This window comes from Anoplopoma fimbria, chromosome 15 (genome assembly GCF_027596085.1).
Source record: "Anoplopoma fimbria isolate UVic2021 breed Golden Eagle Sablefish chromosome 15, Afim_UVic_2022, whole genome shotgun sequence".
In the NCBI taxonomy this organism is placed as follows: Eukaryota; Metazoa; Chordata; class Actinopteri; order Perciformes; family Anoplopomatidae; genus Anoplopoma; species Anoplopoma fimbria.
The window spans coordinates 25,070,965-25,088,372 of NC_072463.1; the positions used below are offsets into that span (position 1 = coordinate 25,070,965).

The 17,408-nt window shown below is 40.9% G+C and overlaps 1 protein-coding gene and 1 long non-coding RNA gene across 2 annotated transcripts in view; both read left to right on the forward strand.

Annotated features, from left to right (window-relative positions):
• The window catches only part of aqr (aquarius intron-binding spliceosomal factor), a 46,564-nt gene extending 33,705 nt beyond the window's left edge, over positions 1-12,859 (forward strand). Inside the window, exons 32-36 of the mRNA XM_054614628.1 lie at positions 1,133-1,303; positions 6,333-6,418; positions 9,597-9,771; positions 11,032-11,142; positions 12,376-12,859. Coding sequence (XP_054470603.1) covers positions 1,133-1,303; positions 6,333-6,418; positions 9,597-9,771; positions 11,032-11,142; positions 12,376-12,651 — 819 coding nt within the window. The 3' untranslated portion in view covers positions 12,652-12,859. The remainder of the gene's footprint in view (positions 1-1,132; positions 1,304-6,332; positions 6,419-9,596; positions 9,772-11,031; positions 11,143-12,375) is intronic.
• A 1,210-nt stretch (positions 12,860-14,069) lies between these two features.
• LOC129103985 (uncharacterized) lies at positions 14,070-16,683 on the forward strand. The gene is made up of 2 exons (XR_008531756.1): positions 14,070-14,314; positions 16,029-16,683. It is a non-coding gene; the product is annotated as an uncharacterized LOC129103985 (long non-coding RNA).
• The last annotated feature ends 725 nt before the right edge of the window (positions 16,684-17,408 follow it).

Consider the following 17,408-nt stretch of genomic DNA (forward strand, 5'->3'; position numbering starts at 1 on the left):
ATAACAATTTCTATCAGCAAAAACATAGTTTGGCCATTATAATTCTGAATTTGTGCCATTTGGAGACAGGTAATAGGGGAAGAAGAACAAAGGCTATCACTGTTTTTGATGTGTTGACTCCAGTGCAGCTAGATCAGGAACTGTTGATGAAGCTGCATAAATTATTATCAAAGATGTAAGGGTGCAGTCCAGGCCTAATTGAAACTGGATGAATAATGCATACTGCTGCCGCACATTTGAAAGACAGTGTAGCTTTGGAGCCAGCATGCACATGCTGAGGAATTTGTTTGATGCAAAGTGTGTGAATGATGCATGCAACGTTGACCTTCCCATTTAATCACATTTTGAGGACTTGTGTTGTTGTTCTAGGGCCTGGCCATTTTGGTGTGATGTTAAAGGCAGCGTTGTTGTTTTATTTGGATGTATTTGTTTGAATATATGTATTTTTCAATTACCAAGTGCTGCTGTAACAAACATCTTTGTATAGGATCTGGAAACAGCTATTTTTGAAAGTCTTGGCTTTCCTAGTTAAAATGTAAAGAATGTGATATATGGCCATTATATTATGATAAAATCTTTTCATCAGACTGAGTAAATAAAACTTTTAATTGTGCCACCTTTGGTCATATCTTCTAAAAACACAATCAGCTATTCCCTTTTTAATGAATATCAATGCCACAATAGAGATTTGTCATTCACCCTCCTTACTTCTATGCAGGGGTTCCTAAATTTGGACATTTTGTCCCAGCCTGGCTAGTGGTGGTATTGAGCTTTGTCTAGGGCAATTAGTTCCAACCCAAATCAGATGGTTACTCATGCACGAATGAGTAGGCTTTTATCTGGCTGAAAAGTTAAACACTTGACAGGGGAGAAAGGGCTAGAGCATGATGTTAAAGTACAAGAGAATGAGAACAGCAAGGTGTCAAACAGCAGACACCCCTGGGTTTGTGATGGGAAGAGAGACCCATGTGTTTGGGTAATTCAGCTTAGTGCTTTGATTCACTGCAAAATGACTGTATTGATAGACGATAGGTTTTTGAGTTCATTTTCCCGAACATTTGTCTTTCTTGTCTCATTACTTGTTTACAATGCTGTATAGTTAAAATATGATTTTATTCTTTGTTCTGTGCAGAACCTGGCGGAGGCCGAGTATTCTGTGGCTTTGTACATGTACATGCGTCTGCTGGGATACCCTGCTGACCGCATTAGCATCCTCACCACCTACAATGGACAAAAGCACCTGATCAGAGACGTCATCAACCAGCGTTGTGCTGGGAATCCATTCTTCAGTCAGCCTAACAAGGTAATGACCTCATGCACCAGTTGACACTGACCACAGTGAACAGAACACACAGCTGCACCCAATTATTTTATTATTTAAATTATTACAAAGCATGTGAAGGGTGAAAAGTATGTCATCATTCTTATACAAATAAAGCATCGGTGTGATCATGTAGCATTCCATCACCGAAACACACCCGATTCCACATACATGAAATGTACACACTCCTTATATCACCTGAGGTTGACACATTTCTTCTCCTGTCAGGAACGAATCCACAGTCCCAACAGACATGTTTTCATCTCATATGCATGTGTAGGACACTCTAGTTTAGTAGGAACATGCACGACACACATAAGATTCATATGAAAGTGTTTTCACACCTTCAGTTGTCAGCTGCATTCAATCCACCAAACCTTTTATCCTCTGTTGCACTGAGAAAGAAATTCACAGCTATCAATTCTCACAAGGCTTTTGCTGTTTCTGCCTCCCATTACTACAAACATACAGTCTTCTCTTCCCCCCGGCAATTTAAGAAAGTTTTTACATTTCAACAACATGTTTTTTCAATTCTCCTAATTTTTGCAGTGTGACATACAGTATTCCTTGAATTAAGTGGATCTGCATGATTCTTGCAGGGTGGAAAATTACTGAGCAGATCATGGAAGTTCTTGATTCACTTTTCGCTGTTGCAGGCAGAGTAAAATAATAAAAAACAAAATCAACATTGTCCTGCTGCATCAGATCATGAGACTATCAACTACTGCAGGTCTTAAGACCCAAGTAGAGCATGACGCCTTGTGCCCTCTGTCCCAAACAAGTCACACACCAGCTGATGGCATACCTCTGTAGATCAAACTCACTGAGGCTTGTTTAAGAGTGTGTGTGTGTGTGTGGAAAGGATTTAAATGTGCATACTTTGAGAGTGGGTGTAGATTCCATGCTGTGTTCATCCCTGAAGAATACTGTTGGATTGTCTCCAGCCCACGGTATTCCCCCCTACTCCTCTTGTCTCTCTTCTCCTTTTCCTCTTTTACACTGTGTTAAGTCAGCAGCCCGTTGGCGCAGTTCTTCATCCGTTTTCTGTTTGTACTGCTAAATGCTTCTACACGCTAGCCTCAGGTTATGCTTTCCACTCTCTTCCTTCTTTTTCCCCAAACCCATATTATCTCACCTTTCTTTGGTCTCTGTTCTTCAAGCTTTTAACTCACTTTACAATGCCAGGGCTATTTAGGCACGCCAGAGAAAGTTGCATGATTGGAGTGTAAACGGCAGGTCACCATGGCACCATGACTGGCAAAACTGTCTGCCGAAAGTTTTTTCATCGTTTGGGGTTTTTATGAAAAATATAATGTATCTTGATAATATAATGGTGTAGTTATTCTGTATTTGTCTTATTGTCAACAATTATCATGAAAAACCAAAACCCTGTCTCTTGATAATCTCTGATTCACCAGCGCCTAAGAAGTAAATCTTTAAGAACAAGTCATGAATACAAAATGTTGTTTTTACAAAATGGAGGTCTATGGCTCTTAAGGACTAAGCTGTTTCCGGCTTTGTTATTAGGACGATTATGTTGTTTTGGTCTTTTCGTGGGATTTGATTACAATAAATATACAGAATATCAACAGCCATATCTTTTAACACACAAAGGTACAAACACAAATTGCAGATTTATACCGTTTATTTATTGTCTAACAAGCAGGCAGCAAGTGAATCCTTCGTATGGCTCTGTGTGCATGGTGCCTTCTACCTCTTGCAAGGTTTCAGTCTTTATTCTCCTGTTGTGTTTGTATTTTGTGCCATGCAACACTGCCTTGTTGCTTTGTCATATTCCCTGTTCTGACAGCTAGCAAGAAATTGTGCTTGGTCATGTTAAATGTCCTGCAATGTTAAGACATAGAGTGTCATTCATTGTGCTCATGGCCTTAGTCAGTATGCCTGCCTAGTAATAAAGTGACAGTGGTGACAGGCGGTTAAATTTGCTGAGAATAGAGGGAGGCAGATGAAAAAGAAAGAGGGGCTCTGGTGGGAAAATGCTGAGCTGCCGAAAGGTCATGGCGCAGGGCATTGGGTCCACAGTGTGTCTGAGGATATGTCACAATATCTAAAACTAAGCAAATGTCAACAGCCATCCTTCTTTACAGCAATGCCTTTCATTAGTAAGATAAGAAGTGGAGGGACAGTTGGCACCAGCCACAGTCCCAAAATCAAATAAACATACTAGCCTGAGCTGTCTACTGAATCTCAAAAAAGAATTGGCATACATATGTATGCATATGCATCTTTAATGATGTTTTTCTTTTTTTAGTTTACTCTATGAATTTTACAGACAAGGTCCATTTGAGTTCGCTTTCTGTTTGTGCTGTATATTTTAAACACCAGAATGGTGATTATTCATTCAGTTTGCTTATCAAAACTTTATTACATCAATGCAAACTAGATTCAAAGTCATTGCATCTGTTCTTCCCAACCTATTCTCAGCCCAGTCCTTACAGACGGCTAAGCAATCAAACAAAACTGTTGAAATTTTAGGGAATTGTGATTTAGTTTATCTGCGTTTAGTTCAAAACATCAACTGATATGAAGAGAGATAAATTAGAAGTGACGAGTGTGCGTATTTAATCATCGAAGTTCACCTTCTGCATCCTTCCTGCCATTAATATATGTGGTTGCACACACACACACACACACACACACTTTCTCCATCCCTCCTGTGGGATTCCTTCATTTTCTGAGACTCTGAGCCTCTTTAAGAACAGGAAAGCAAATCTTGCAGTTCAACCAGAACCAGATTATAACCAGATATGTTGACATAGATAGGGAAACATATTCCTGAAATGTCCCAGCATGCCTTTTCAAGACCGACATGAAATCTTTAGACGCATCTGGATATGAAGGCACACGGAATGAGACATAACATGGTTAAGTCTGTCATCCCTGAGAGACCGTTGTGAAAAATTAAATAATCCGGCAGTCTGACTTCTGCACATTCCAGGCTGTAATTGCCCTGAATAAGACATAGCAGGAATGATCGAGTCAGTAAAAAAGAGAGGAGAGATCCATGCTTGACCATTAGCCTGGAGACTGTACGTCATTGTCTTCATGACAATGAGGAGAAGGAGGCCAAGATGAAAGAAAATGACTCTCAGTCAAATAGTCACTATTTGCAACAAACTGTCTGTGTGCACAAATATGTGTCTCACACATTCTGTGTGTGTTTTTGTGCTTCCTTTCTCCAAAGACATGCATGTCCCACAATGACATGACCTCTGTAATTCACTCCCTGGAAGATTTCTCATAAATAACTAAACACCATGCAAAATGCTACGCCGTAGGGAGATTTTCTATCTGGGCTTCGTTGTCACTGTCTGTGGGCTAAGAATAACTCACTAAGTGCCCTTTCTCTGCTAAACAAGTTGCACTGTTTTGGTTGAAACCATGCAGTTGTAGCCCCTTTTTAAGTCTGCAGTTAAAGTCTACTCAAACAAAGGTTTGCTGGAGTAAATGTGTATGCCACATTTGTGTGAAACCTTTGCATGCATTCTTAAAGCAGCTGTTTGACTTTAACATTAAACATTTGACTTGAACATACAGCCCACGACGCCTCATGCTTTTGTAAAACCAACATTCTGTTGCCTCTGGTGCTGCACCTGTTCGTCATAGCAACAGGGAGATGTAAATAAATATTGGTCTACAGCATCATTAGCCCCATCTCTCCCCCTTTTTTACACGTTTACACGCACTGTCTCCACACTCCCGTCCTGTTGCTTAAAAGGGGTTTTGGAGGATCATAGGAGGTAACAGCGACCACAGGATTATTTATTTAGAATGGCTGGTTAATAGGTTGGTTGCTGTAGTCCTGGACCTGTGGCCTCTGGATGGTAGCTGATGTCCTATTGATCCACTCTAAAGGATGGATCCAAATAGGAAAGGCCAACCTCTTTTTGCTGGGCTGTGAATTTTGCAGCACGTGGCCTATACTAACTGCATAGTAGTTTGGTTTTTTTTTAAGGAGGACTTATGACCTGTTTTGTTAATGTAATGATTATTTACACGCAGTCTTACTTTATGTAGGTTTAGGCCTGCATTATTGCTTCTTACTTACAACATACAATCGCATCTCTCACTGAAAATTAGATCCTATTGGTTTTTTATGACCATTAGTTTTGGTAGCATGACGAATGTCCCCAATTACTACAATACCCGGGCTTGGGAGTTTTAGTTAATATCTCCCCTGAAGATGTACATAGAGGCCCCATACACATCATTAGGGTCCACTTTTGCTGGAAATATGTGTGTGCATTTGACTAACTCCTGATAATAATCTAAACAACTGAACATATAGTTCAACAGTTATCCAGTTGTACAGTCTGTAATAGTCAAAGATTGTTCACACGGGGGGGGGTTCTTTGGGTGTCTGATTAGTGTTCTATCGACCTTTTACCTCTCCAAACTATAGTTATGATATCGGCTTCTTAAAACCGTCTATTGGATCGACCTCTGGTTCATGACTGTAGGAGCAGTTGTACGTACAATACAGCTAGTACTGTATGTGTAATGTGTTCAGTTTTACAGGGTTGCATTTCAATTTCTTTGCTTTTGTATTACGTTGCAAGTGCGGTTCTCTTTATTATAAAGGTGTGACACACCGGCAAAGTAAAAATACAGTTCCATCTTCATGTACGGGAATTAATATGCTTCTCGGCAAGACAGGATTACCAGGTTATAAAAGCAAATTGGCTGACACAAGCTTCTTTTTCCTTTGGAAAAAGAACTCCACAGAGAGCCACTTCTCCATTCTCTCTCCTGAAATAATCTCTGATCCAGTCAAGCAGAGTGGCCCCCAGTACCTGGGCCCTACGCTGCAAGAAGGAAAGCAGTCTCCCTCATGTTTTTAAACATTTCATCTTAATCCTTCCACCTACCTACCACTCATTTACCACTCAGCTGCCGTGGCTTAGTTAGCATATCTTTGAAATGTATATTTGCGTATGTGTTTTTTTTTCTTTTTTTAATCCATAATGAATATGTTTGTGTGTCTTTGCAGGTGACAACAGTGGATAGGTTCCAGGGTCAGCAGAATGACTACATCATCCTCTCACTGGTTCGCACTAAAGCCGTGGGACACCTGAGGTAATTACTCACAATACATGCCAAGCAGAAAAACTTGCCTGACCAAAAATAGACACCTCAAGCAGCTATTCGCCACAAAAAAGCCTGTTTAATAAGATCTACTCCTTAGAAACACATCATCCAGGGGAAACAACACAGCAAAAATGTAGGCACTTAACTCTCTTGAAACAGCAACTCCCAGGAGGTTTTCTCATTTTGTCAACTACTGAATGAAGTTTGCTAAAGGACAAAAAAGACTAACACTGTGGCTGTCTTGAAGTATGTATGAGCTTAATTTGAGGCAGGGAGGATAAAGTGTGCTTCAGGACAGGAGCATGTCTGTGGAGCTAACTGTACTTTTTGTTCTGGTTAAGAGAAGCCATTGTGCTCTGATGATTGGGGTGAGACTATCAAACAAAGAGCTCTGCTCTGATCAAAGGCATACCATATACAAGTCATTAAGAGGCATGATGGTTCACAAACCTGCATTGATAGTTTTTTTTTGTATTTTTGTTCCATGTCCCATTGCTATCCCCTGGACTAAACTCCCATGTTGACTTCTCCTCTTAGTCCTCAGCTCAGTCTCCTTATCTCTGTGCTCCCTCTTCTCTTCACTCCCACCTCCTTCCTCATTTCACTGAATTGATTTGTAGGGAAATGGCCTTTCAGTCCTCAGCTGCCATGACATCCTGATGAGCTCTTCACACCTAATACGCTCCATGTTTTAATACCAGAGGATTGAGGCTAAACTCTTCCACAGTGCTTTAGCTTGCCATGCTGGCCTGTGGCTGTGATGTACAGTAGCTGCTGTTGGAATTGCACCGCTCACAGCTTTATCACAGCTGCACTGCCAGTGCATTCTACCACCCTCACATTGGACAGTCTGCAAATTGGAACCCCAGCGCGAATAATAAGTCATTCCTTTTGAAGCTAAATACATGCACCACACACACACACACACACACACACACACCAAACCCTTGAGCGTGGTCATTTTATCTGGCAGCGCAAACACTTAGAAACTCCATTTTGTTCTTTCCTCATCTCACAGATAAAGCAATGAATGGATGTAGTTGGGAATGAGAAGTGCAGCGGGCCACAGAGAGTGGTAGTTTATCTTGCTGGCAGCGCCTGCTCTCCTCTCGGTATCATTCATTTGATCTTGTCTTACACTGGATATTGCACCCTGCCTTCTACACATTCTCAGCTCACACAAAGTGCGGAGGTTGTCAAAGGCTGTCCCTTTAACAATGTGCCACAACTCTAGTTATCAGTCAGTGAAAGGGTATACAATAGTACTAGAGCTTCTCCTGGATAAGTACTTTGGCAACATGGCCACCCACAGTTGTGGCGTGCAGGTGTTATGCTAGTAGCAGCTAATGTAACTACGAGCTGCTAGCCTCCAGCAGAGATGAGCAGCGAGCTACAGAGGTCTGGTAAGCTCACGGCTCTGAAACTCCACACCTCAGTCTTCAGTTCCGATTGGTGTTGACTCAGGTGATGTCATTTGAGGCACTTTATTCTTCTGGAGCCATAAAAGGTTTCATACAACCTTTTTTCCACATGTGCAGTAGTAGTCACCTTAAAAATCTTTCAGTAAATTCAGCACACCTCCCCTTAAATAACAGAGCAATAATGATAACAGAAGTTCATTCTATTTGTCGTAGGCTTTGCTTTGACTTAATAATAATTCATATCTTGATGTCCCTGGCAGTTCTGAATGGGCAGCTGAGTGGTTCATGGGAAAGTCTTCTGCTGTCTATTGTGGGTTTTTTTTCCAATACTAGGTCCTACCTTAAAATTGTCCTCCAGTATTATCCTCTCTTACTGCATCTGTCCTCATGGCAATCTGCTGCCGTGACAACCACAGGGGACGCAGCTGACCATATGACAAGCTGACCCTTACTTTGATGGGAGAAGCATTCCGGCTAATACACACAGACACACTCACATGCAGGAGCACACTCTTTGACAGGGGAGCACAGATCTAGACACGCTCTGACATGTACACACACACACACACACATGCGAGAACGCACACGCAAACAGTATTTGTCCACTTTGGCCTGCCATGTCACAGCACAGGTGGGCGTTTCTCACTAGTGGTTTGTCCACAGGCTATCATGCTTCATGATTGGATCATCTCTTCTAGAGCGCTCTGCTCATTGGTTTTTAGGTTGTTGTAGTTTGTCTCTGTGGAAATGTTGTGCTTTCAAGCTTCATTTTGTAGCAGGCTTGAAATTTGCACTAAACATTACATAAACCTACCGGCTGCACACGTTGGCTCAATCATAAACCCTGCACAATGGTTTCCATAAGCCTCCCCCCCCCTTCTACATATTTATGGAACTCATCATGCACATTGTAACAATTAATCCTCTTAATCTCAGGAAGTGTTCAGGTGGACATATTCCACATTTTTTGGCTACATTTCAACATATGCATGTGTTGATGTGTGTTTGTAAGAGCGTGCATACAAACATGGGTGTGTGCCAAAGTTCTTGTACATCAAACAGAAAACAGTTTTCAGTACCACCACAGCTGCTTGAATAGGCGAAACACTTCCCCCTCATATGCTCTGCCTTCTCCCGTGCTCTATAGATTTATATAAACCAGTATGCTTTCTCCTCAGATTTATAGGCCAGCTGGTCATATTTTGTTCAGCTCCGTTAGGGTCGCCTATTCAAACACAGAAAACGCACAACGAGAATACCAATACGCAGATTTACCTTTCCATCTTTTTAGTTGTTTAACTTTGGTACATAGGCATTCAATGGTAATTCTCTGAAATAGGACAGGTAAACAACCTCTCTGGCCACTAGAGCAAGTCAAGCAGGATTCTGCCATTCTCTGGGAAATGACTCGCCTGTCTCTAATCTCCTAATTCTACAGGATGACAAGAAAAAAATAACCTGTCCGCCCTCTCTTACACTCTCCCACATCTCCCTCTCTTTGTCTCTCTCGTTTATCCCAGCCTTTTGCCTTTCATTCTTTTCTTTCTCTCTTAGCTTCTATGTCGCCACTCACCTATTGCTGCTTATCCTCCTTTCCGTTCAGTTTACGGTCTTTATTTGATCCCTTTACCTCAGTTTTTGTGTTTGCCCCCTACACATGATTTCTTAACACTTTTCTCCCACTTGTAATATTTTTTTCCCCCTTCTGTCAAACCAATTTTAATTTTTTTCCCCCAACTCCACAGGGATGTGAGGCGTCTGGTGGTAGCCATGTCAAGAGCAAGACTGGGTCTTTATATCTTTGCACGGGTGTCTTTGTTCCAAAACTGCTTCGAGCTGACTCCTGTCTTCAACCAGCTCACTGCCAGACCCATGCAGCTGCACATCAGGCCACATGAGTACTACAGCCAGGAGCAGCCGGTACGTCGACGCACACGCATGCACACACCAGTTACTTAATGTTCAATAATCTTCACTCCATATCCAAGATCCATATTTGTCAATAACAATTGAGCTTATTTTTTCCACATTTTCCACATCAGTCCATTTCCACGTAACTGTTACACTCTCCAACATTTTTCCACGTCATTGCTGCAAGGGCCCCCTGACTGTGTCCAATCCTGCGTCGATATTCTGAATAGCATCTTCTCTCTCTTTGGTCCTCATTGGTCCCAAGTCTTACTGCAGCTTTACCCACTGGCCCAGCCTGTTAACAGCATTCTGCAGGGGCCATGTGCAAGCATGGGAAACACAGCCTGGCTGTAATTAACCCCCAGTGGTCAGAAGGCAAAACCACTCTCCCAAATCCCAGCAGGCATGCATGAGACGACTGTTTTCTGGTCACCGTATCTCGCTGACTGGCGTGTGTGGCAACAGCGGTGTCTAAAATACCCCATAGCCTCTGACACTTCTTCTGACTTTAGAGTGTTCAGCCCCATGGGGGACAGTTCTTTTGGGCACACACATGCGGCCCCTGCTTAGCCCGTCTATCTGGAGTCAGTAAACCCCTGCTGCTTACACGCCGATGCAGATTAAAAGTCTGATTTTTTTTATTATTTTTTTTTGTCTGACAACACAACCAGAACTAAAACAGGCTACTCAATGTTGCTGATTCAGAAGCAGATATTAAGATACAGGATAAACGACTGTTTAATGCTCCATATGGATATATACATATTTACTGCACTGTTGGATAGCATTGGGCAGACGGTATAAACTTGGTGTCTAATCAAACTCAATCACGTGGAAACACAATAAAGCCTTGATGTTTTAGTGATAGTTTTACAGTTATAAAACAACCCACTTTAGTTTTACAGTACTGGGAGCATCACCCCTGTATTTAGGAGCTAACAGCCCAGCAGATTGAATATTCTGCTCGCCTCACTCCTCAGTTTAGGCTGTAAAACTCTGTCTGCATACTAATATTGTCAAATTATAAACCCTGCATCCTCGGCCTCTTTTGATAGTGCGTGAGCAGCAATCGCTTGAAGCAGCAAGTGAGAAATTTGTTTTCAAATAAGCAGATAACGGGTAGGGGGATTGTAATTTCAGCAGATGTACCATTTTCCATGTGGAGCCTGCTAACAAGACAGATATACACTTTCATTACCGTTCCTTTCACATCACAGCCTGGATTCAAAACATCTTTCTCTTACTGACCTTTTTGTTTCCAAATCCCAGAGAGATGCTTCTGGACAGCAAGACCAAATCATCAAGAACATGCCAGAGATGACCAACATGGTGTATAACATGTACATGCACATGATCCAGACCTCCCAGAAGTACAGACAGGTAAAAGCCTTTGATAAATATAATAATGCAGAGTGCTATCAAACAACATTTAAAACAACCAGCAGTGCAGCACTGTTGCTGTCTCATAGGTGTATCATAGAAAAGAGGCTGATATTACTATTTAAAACTTGTACTTTAACAAGAGTAGAGTTGAGTGTACACAAACATTATACTAACAAATATTTGTCTTTTAACTTAAGTCTTGTGCCATTTAGCCCTGCTAAAAGCTGTCATTGTCTCTCCCTGGTCTCTATTTTAGTATCTTTAATCTTTAATGCAGAACAGTAAATGGGTCAGATGTGAGGGAGCTGATGAGTTGTTCATATGGAGAATTCACAGGCCACAAGCCATGCATATTATGTTTGGAGCTCAGGTGAATTTTACACTTTATTCACAGTAAAATGTAGGACTTGTTCAGACTACCAGCTCAATTCCATCTATATCCATATCCAGACTGTACTCAGATTAATTTAAGAAAGTCTGTACAGCAAAATAAAAACACATTAAATGCAATTTTTGTAAATGTAGAGCCAAACCACACTGGGAGTTAGTTTAAAATTCGATTCCAGTCTGATTTCCACAGATGTGTCTCAGTCAAGAAAATTCTGGCAGCACAAATCGGATTTTAAAGTGTGGAATTGCTGAGCAGAATACATTCTGCGACTAGCAAAGGGCTATGGAGGACAACAGAAAGAACAGTCGGTGGAAAGACGCCAAAATAAATAGTCTGCTGGGACTTTCACACTGCTTGCCCATTGCAATGTGTACCAACCTCCTTCGTTGCTGAGTTTGTCTGGTGCAACGGAGTTCTGCGCTGCAACCTGACTGCAAACAGCGTGATTGTTTCGAAGGTGAATGCTTCCTTGTTAGAAATCTGCGCTACCAACATAGCTTCATTGTTAATGACGACGACATCGTTACCACAGTAACCCGTGGAGATCGGGTTGGTGATGTCTCAACGCGGGTCTGATCTCATCAATTCCAAATAACAGCACGGATAATCTGCCTTTTTAAGATGTGATTTGAGAAAAAAATCGGATTTGCCTGCAGTCTGAACATAGCCTTTGAAAAAAAGACTTTGCATTTATTTTATTTTACTTTGCCCTCAACTTGGACTATTTCCCAGTAGAATGCAAGTAGATTTGATATTTTAGTAATAGGATTATATGAAATCAAGGAGGACATATTCTTACTCTACATTGTGTATTTTTTTCCTTTTCCTTGGCTTCTTAGCAGCAACAGCAGAAGCTGGCTCTGCCTCCACAACAAACCGAGACCGATGCTGTGGTTGAAAAAGAGCCAGTTAGCTCTGAGGAACCGCAGGAAGAAACCCCCATGGAGCAGGAAAACCCAGAAGGGGAGTCAAACTCAAAGCCAGACTCGGAGGACACCAGCGAGAAGGAAGAAACGCAAGACACAGTGGGCCATGCTAAGATGCCAGAGCATCCTGGCAGAGACAGCGATAGCGACAGTGACGGGGAGGACAGCGGAGTGGAGCAAAAGCAGTAGAGCATCCACATATGGAACTGTAATTAAGGGCTTCAGTTATTAAGGGAACCAAGTGGACTGTCCCTTAAGGAAAGATTAGTGGGGAGTCAGTGATTCTGAATTAGTTTTCTCCAGAAGGGTGTTTTTTGACAATGTTTCATTCATTTTTGTAAAACGTTCAATTTTGTAACCATCATTACTTTTTTTATTAAAAGAACTCCAAATCCTTTACTGTCTGTAACATGTTTTACTATACATGGAGCCACCAGAGCTTATACTACCTTTAAAGAGGTTCTAATCACTCTCACACGCACACTCTGACAGACAAATATAGTGTATGGTCAACATGTTTAAGCCTTGTTAAAATCTCTCTGTCATGATACTTCCATCCTTTCATCTGCTTCCCTCCTCTGCTTTAAGCACAACTCAATTCTGATTGGCTCGGCCTATACCAGCTACACAAGCTGCGACTAAGCTGCATTTGTAGGTCAGTCACTTCACCCAAGGGTCGGTGTGCATGCTGGGGGATTTCAACTTGCCCTCTGGATGTACACATTCCCTCAACTAGCAAGCCTTGGATCCTTTGTCATTCATAACTTTGTGTTGAGTACCAACATAGAGCTCCGCAGAGTAACTTCAGCTGTATCTGTGTTTCATGTTGAGGATTTGACGACCAAATTTAACAAAATAATTTTAGGCCTAATATTTGTGTTGGCATTAAAGCAACTACTCAAAAGCCAAGTTCCTACCCAAATCTTTGTAGTTTAATCATAAATCCGCTTAAAATGATGAGGTCAACACAGTCCACAGCCCTGAGGGCAAAAACACAGACTGGAAATTCATTCATTATCATGCACCAAAGGTTGGTTGTTGTTACATCATACCTCAGGCAGGCTGAGAGAACGGGTCAGCTGCACAGCTGCTCTAGCCTGGGCCAGAGTAAAGACCTGATGGAGAACAATGTGTTGATAGATGTGGAGAGACATATTTTCTGTATTCAGTCAAGTGTGGAACCATGTAACGTTTATTCTTCCATCTTCTGAGAGCAGATCACTCCGGGTCCAAGTTATCATGAGTATTTTTGAAATAGCAGGATATGCCTCTGCTGGCTGAGGAAAGGATTAGAATGAGAGGTTAGATAAGGAAGATAATCCCTGTCAGCTGAGTCTGAATGTACAAATTACTGATTGTTTTGGCATAAAACCCACAAGACAAAGACCAATTTACGGTATCACATGATGCTGAACTGTTTTATTATTTATACTGAATGAACAAACATAACTACAAAAGACTTTTATGCAGCCATAACACAAATGTACACCGTGTCCTATCATATATGTGACTAACTGGTTTTCTATAAAAACCCATGACAGCAAGCATGCTTTTTCTTGAGTCATATGAGTGTCGTTATTGTGTAATATCCTCCCTCTGCTAAGCCATCCAGTAACTGACTTTCTGTTTTCTCCTAGCTGGCCTCTTGAGAATTTAGTTGCTTGTGGTCACTTGTAGTAAATTAGAGCTAACTGGTGGGAAGTGGCTCCTGCTTGCACACAACAACTCTGGAAGTCACGAGCAGGATCTGGGAGACTGGAAGGAATAGCTGCAAGCAAGGAGATCAGGATCGCACATCCTCCAGAATCTTTGTCTGCTGAAGGTGAACGTGTCGTTTTTACTCACACAACAGGTATTCATTAGGTTAATAGCTACTTTGCAAAGCGCTCACTTCTAACCTTTGCTATGGGCTGCTGTGTTACAGAGACTAATGGCATGTTGTAAATGTTCATGATTTGGTCATGAGTTCAGTTGGTAAGTCATTGTTCTCTTGTTTCTTTTCTATATACATATATTCGTGAGAGAGAGAAGGAGGTGTTTTTATTTTGTATAATTGTGGTTAAACCTTCATTTAGAGAGGCTTGGAATAAATGTAACTACAAAAAGAGGAAGAATTTAAGGGAAGTACAGCAGAGAGAGCAGAAGTGGGTTTTTTTTAAGGTTTAGTGAAATTGTCCTGGTTGTGCAATATTACTCTGCCCTTTAAATAATTTAGTTGGCTTATGTTTTTTTGCTCGTTTCCCCAAAAGCATGGGATCCACCTTGAGACACACTTGTGTTGATTGTGGAAATTTAATGACTAACCCTACTTGTCCCACCAGTAAATTACACATTACATCGTCAAGACAGTGCCTGGAGCATGGAATCATCTGACCGTTGTGTCTTAAAGCTAAAACAGGCTTTGACAACGCTTTCATGCTCATGGAATTAAAATAAAACTTCACTCTAATAAAATCTCCTTATGTTTATAAATATATGCACATAAATCATCAGGTAGGAGGAGTTCACACATTACACAGCATTCCAATTAAATTAAATTTTCATCACGGCTTATACGATATATAGCTCAAAATGGCCACACATCATCTCCCTGGCCGTGGTTTGTTATCAGCGTTGACGGATAAAGTAATGCTCATTAACTAAGTAATGCATGATCTCTGCTATTAGTGGGCGACTAATGTTACAGCGTCCATCTTCAATACTCTTTAAGTTGGCGGCCCATTGACCTCACCATCAGATTGGAACAACCTTCCCTCCTCACTTAGGTCTATTACTTCTTTCCATATCTTCAAATCATCTTTAGTTTTGCATTATAAAACATCCTGCTCTTGTTTCTGATCTATCTTACCTTTTCTCTCTAGGACTCATTCTACTCATACCTGCTTTCCTTTTGTCCACTATACTATTTACATGTGTGTATCTGGGTTCAAATATGTACTGTATATTCTACTTGTGCATGCAAGAAAATGTATTTATTGTATGTAATGTATATTAATATATTTGATTGTACTCTGTGTAATACTGGCTGGTAGGGGGTGGGAAGGGGGGGTAGCTATGGGGAGCATTGTTGGAGTGTGTGTGGGTGTGTGAGTGTGCGTGCGTTTGTCCTTGTGCTTATGTGTTTGAATTTATGTTTATAACTTACTTTTTACTTTCATTGTATTATTTGTCATTATTGTAAGGACCCCCTCGAAAATGAGATGATACATCTCAAGGGGCTATCCTTGAAATAAAGAATTTAAAGAATTTAAAGACAGGCCTGTTGGTTATTGCTTGTGTTTGCCGGCTTATAATGCTTTGTCAAGGCCATTGCCTAATCCTGAAAAATACATCCAGATCATCAACAGGGCACGTTTGAATCAGATAATCTCCTATCATTACTGAAGAGGCACGGACATCATAGGAACACACTGCTGCTCTTATAGTGACTGACATGCTTTACTATTCCAAAGTGCACTTCTTCCACCCAATTCCAATGATCACTTCTAGTTGTATGTATTTGGCTTTGCAAAGCATGCTGATGTTCACTTTGATTAGCCACTCTCAGCTTTCTCTGTTTTTCCTAGACTAGGATGGCCGGTTGCGGGTCATGTTTTTGGGGCATCTTCTGGCTGGTGGTTCTGATCTGCATAGGCTGGCCTCTCGGCATCACCTTAGGGGGTCTCTACGGCCTCTTCAGCCCCCTCACCACCTGCCTCGGCCTGGACCGACTCTCCGATTTACTCCTGGAGGGGGCCAACCTGGGCCGAACCTGTGCCAATAACATGAGGCATGGCAAGCCTTTGTGTTGAGATCAACCATGGGTGATCAGGATCAGACAGCAGGACCAGAGATTGGAGGCAAGATTTATGCTTCTCTACAGAGAAAAGTATTTGCCTTGAGAACTGTTACTGTCTGTTTCATGTTGAGATATCCTGAGGTGATTGGCACTCAACACAGTGGGAAACTTTTTAGCAAGTTATGTTACAAAAAGGTCCATAAGGTTTGTACAAATGGATTCCACTTGTCCTGTTAACATGTAATTAACCACGGATTTCAAATTTGTATGGGCTTGTCGGAAAGAAAATAGGCTTTGTGTTCATGGTCTGTTTTTGCTGTTTAATTCATGATGACACTGCATGGAGAAGATAAGAATTAAAATGGCAATTTAACAATGGAAATACTTTGACTTGTAAATGACTATGGAAACTTTTAATGCGATTAAAACTGCTTTGAACTTGCCCTCAGTGTTTGTTGACTGACTTATTGTATACAATATTTGGCAGAAAATCCATGTTGTGAAATTTGAAGGTAAATAGAGACACAGAGAAAGCTGAAGATATGAACGGATGGATTTCTAGTTTGCTTCAATAATTTTGTTTACCTCCTATTTCTCTTATTTAGCGTCATAGGGGGTTGGCGCTTATCCCAACAGGAGTTAAATGTAAGTCAGGGAGAAAATTTGCTATGTCATCTCAAGCCCAACACAGACAGAATCACTCACATGAATACATCAACAATTTATAGGTGTATATATTCTTTTTTCTTTAGCTTTTTCTCCTCGGGGACAGCGTAACAAGATTTTTTCTGACATACCATACCATGACTTTTCTACGTCCTTTTTTTCCACATATTATGCTATGACTTTTGAGATTTTTTGACGTGGAATACTATGAGTTTTTTCAACATACTATCCTATGACTTTTTTCGACATACTATACTAGGAATATTTAGACATATTATACTTTGATGTAAATTACTTTATTTGACACACTATACGATGAATTTTATTACACCTTTTGTTTTACACAAAGTATTTTGACATACTATACTATGACTTTTTAAGACGTTTTTCAACGTGCTAAACAATTACATTTCTCAACATGCTATACTATAACTATTTAAAGACTTTATTTTACCTACTTGGACTTTTTGTCTTACTATTTTTTATATACTATACTATTACT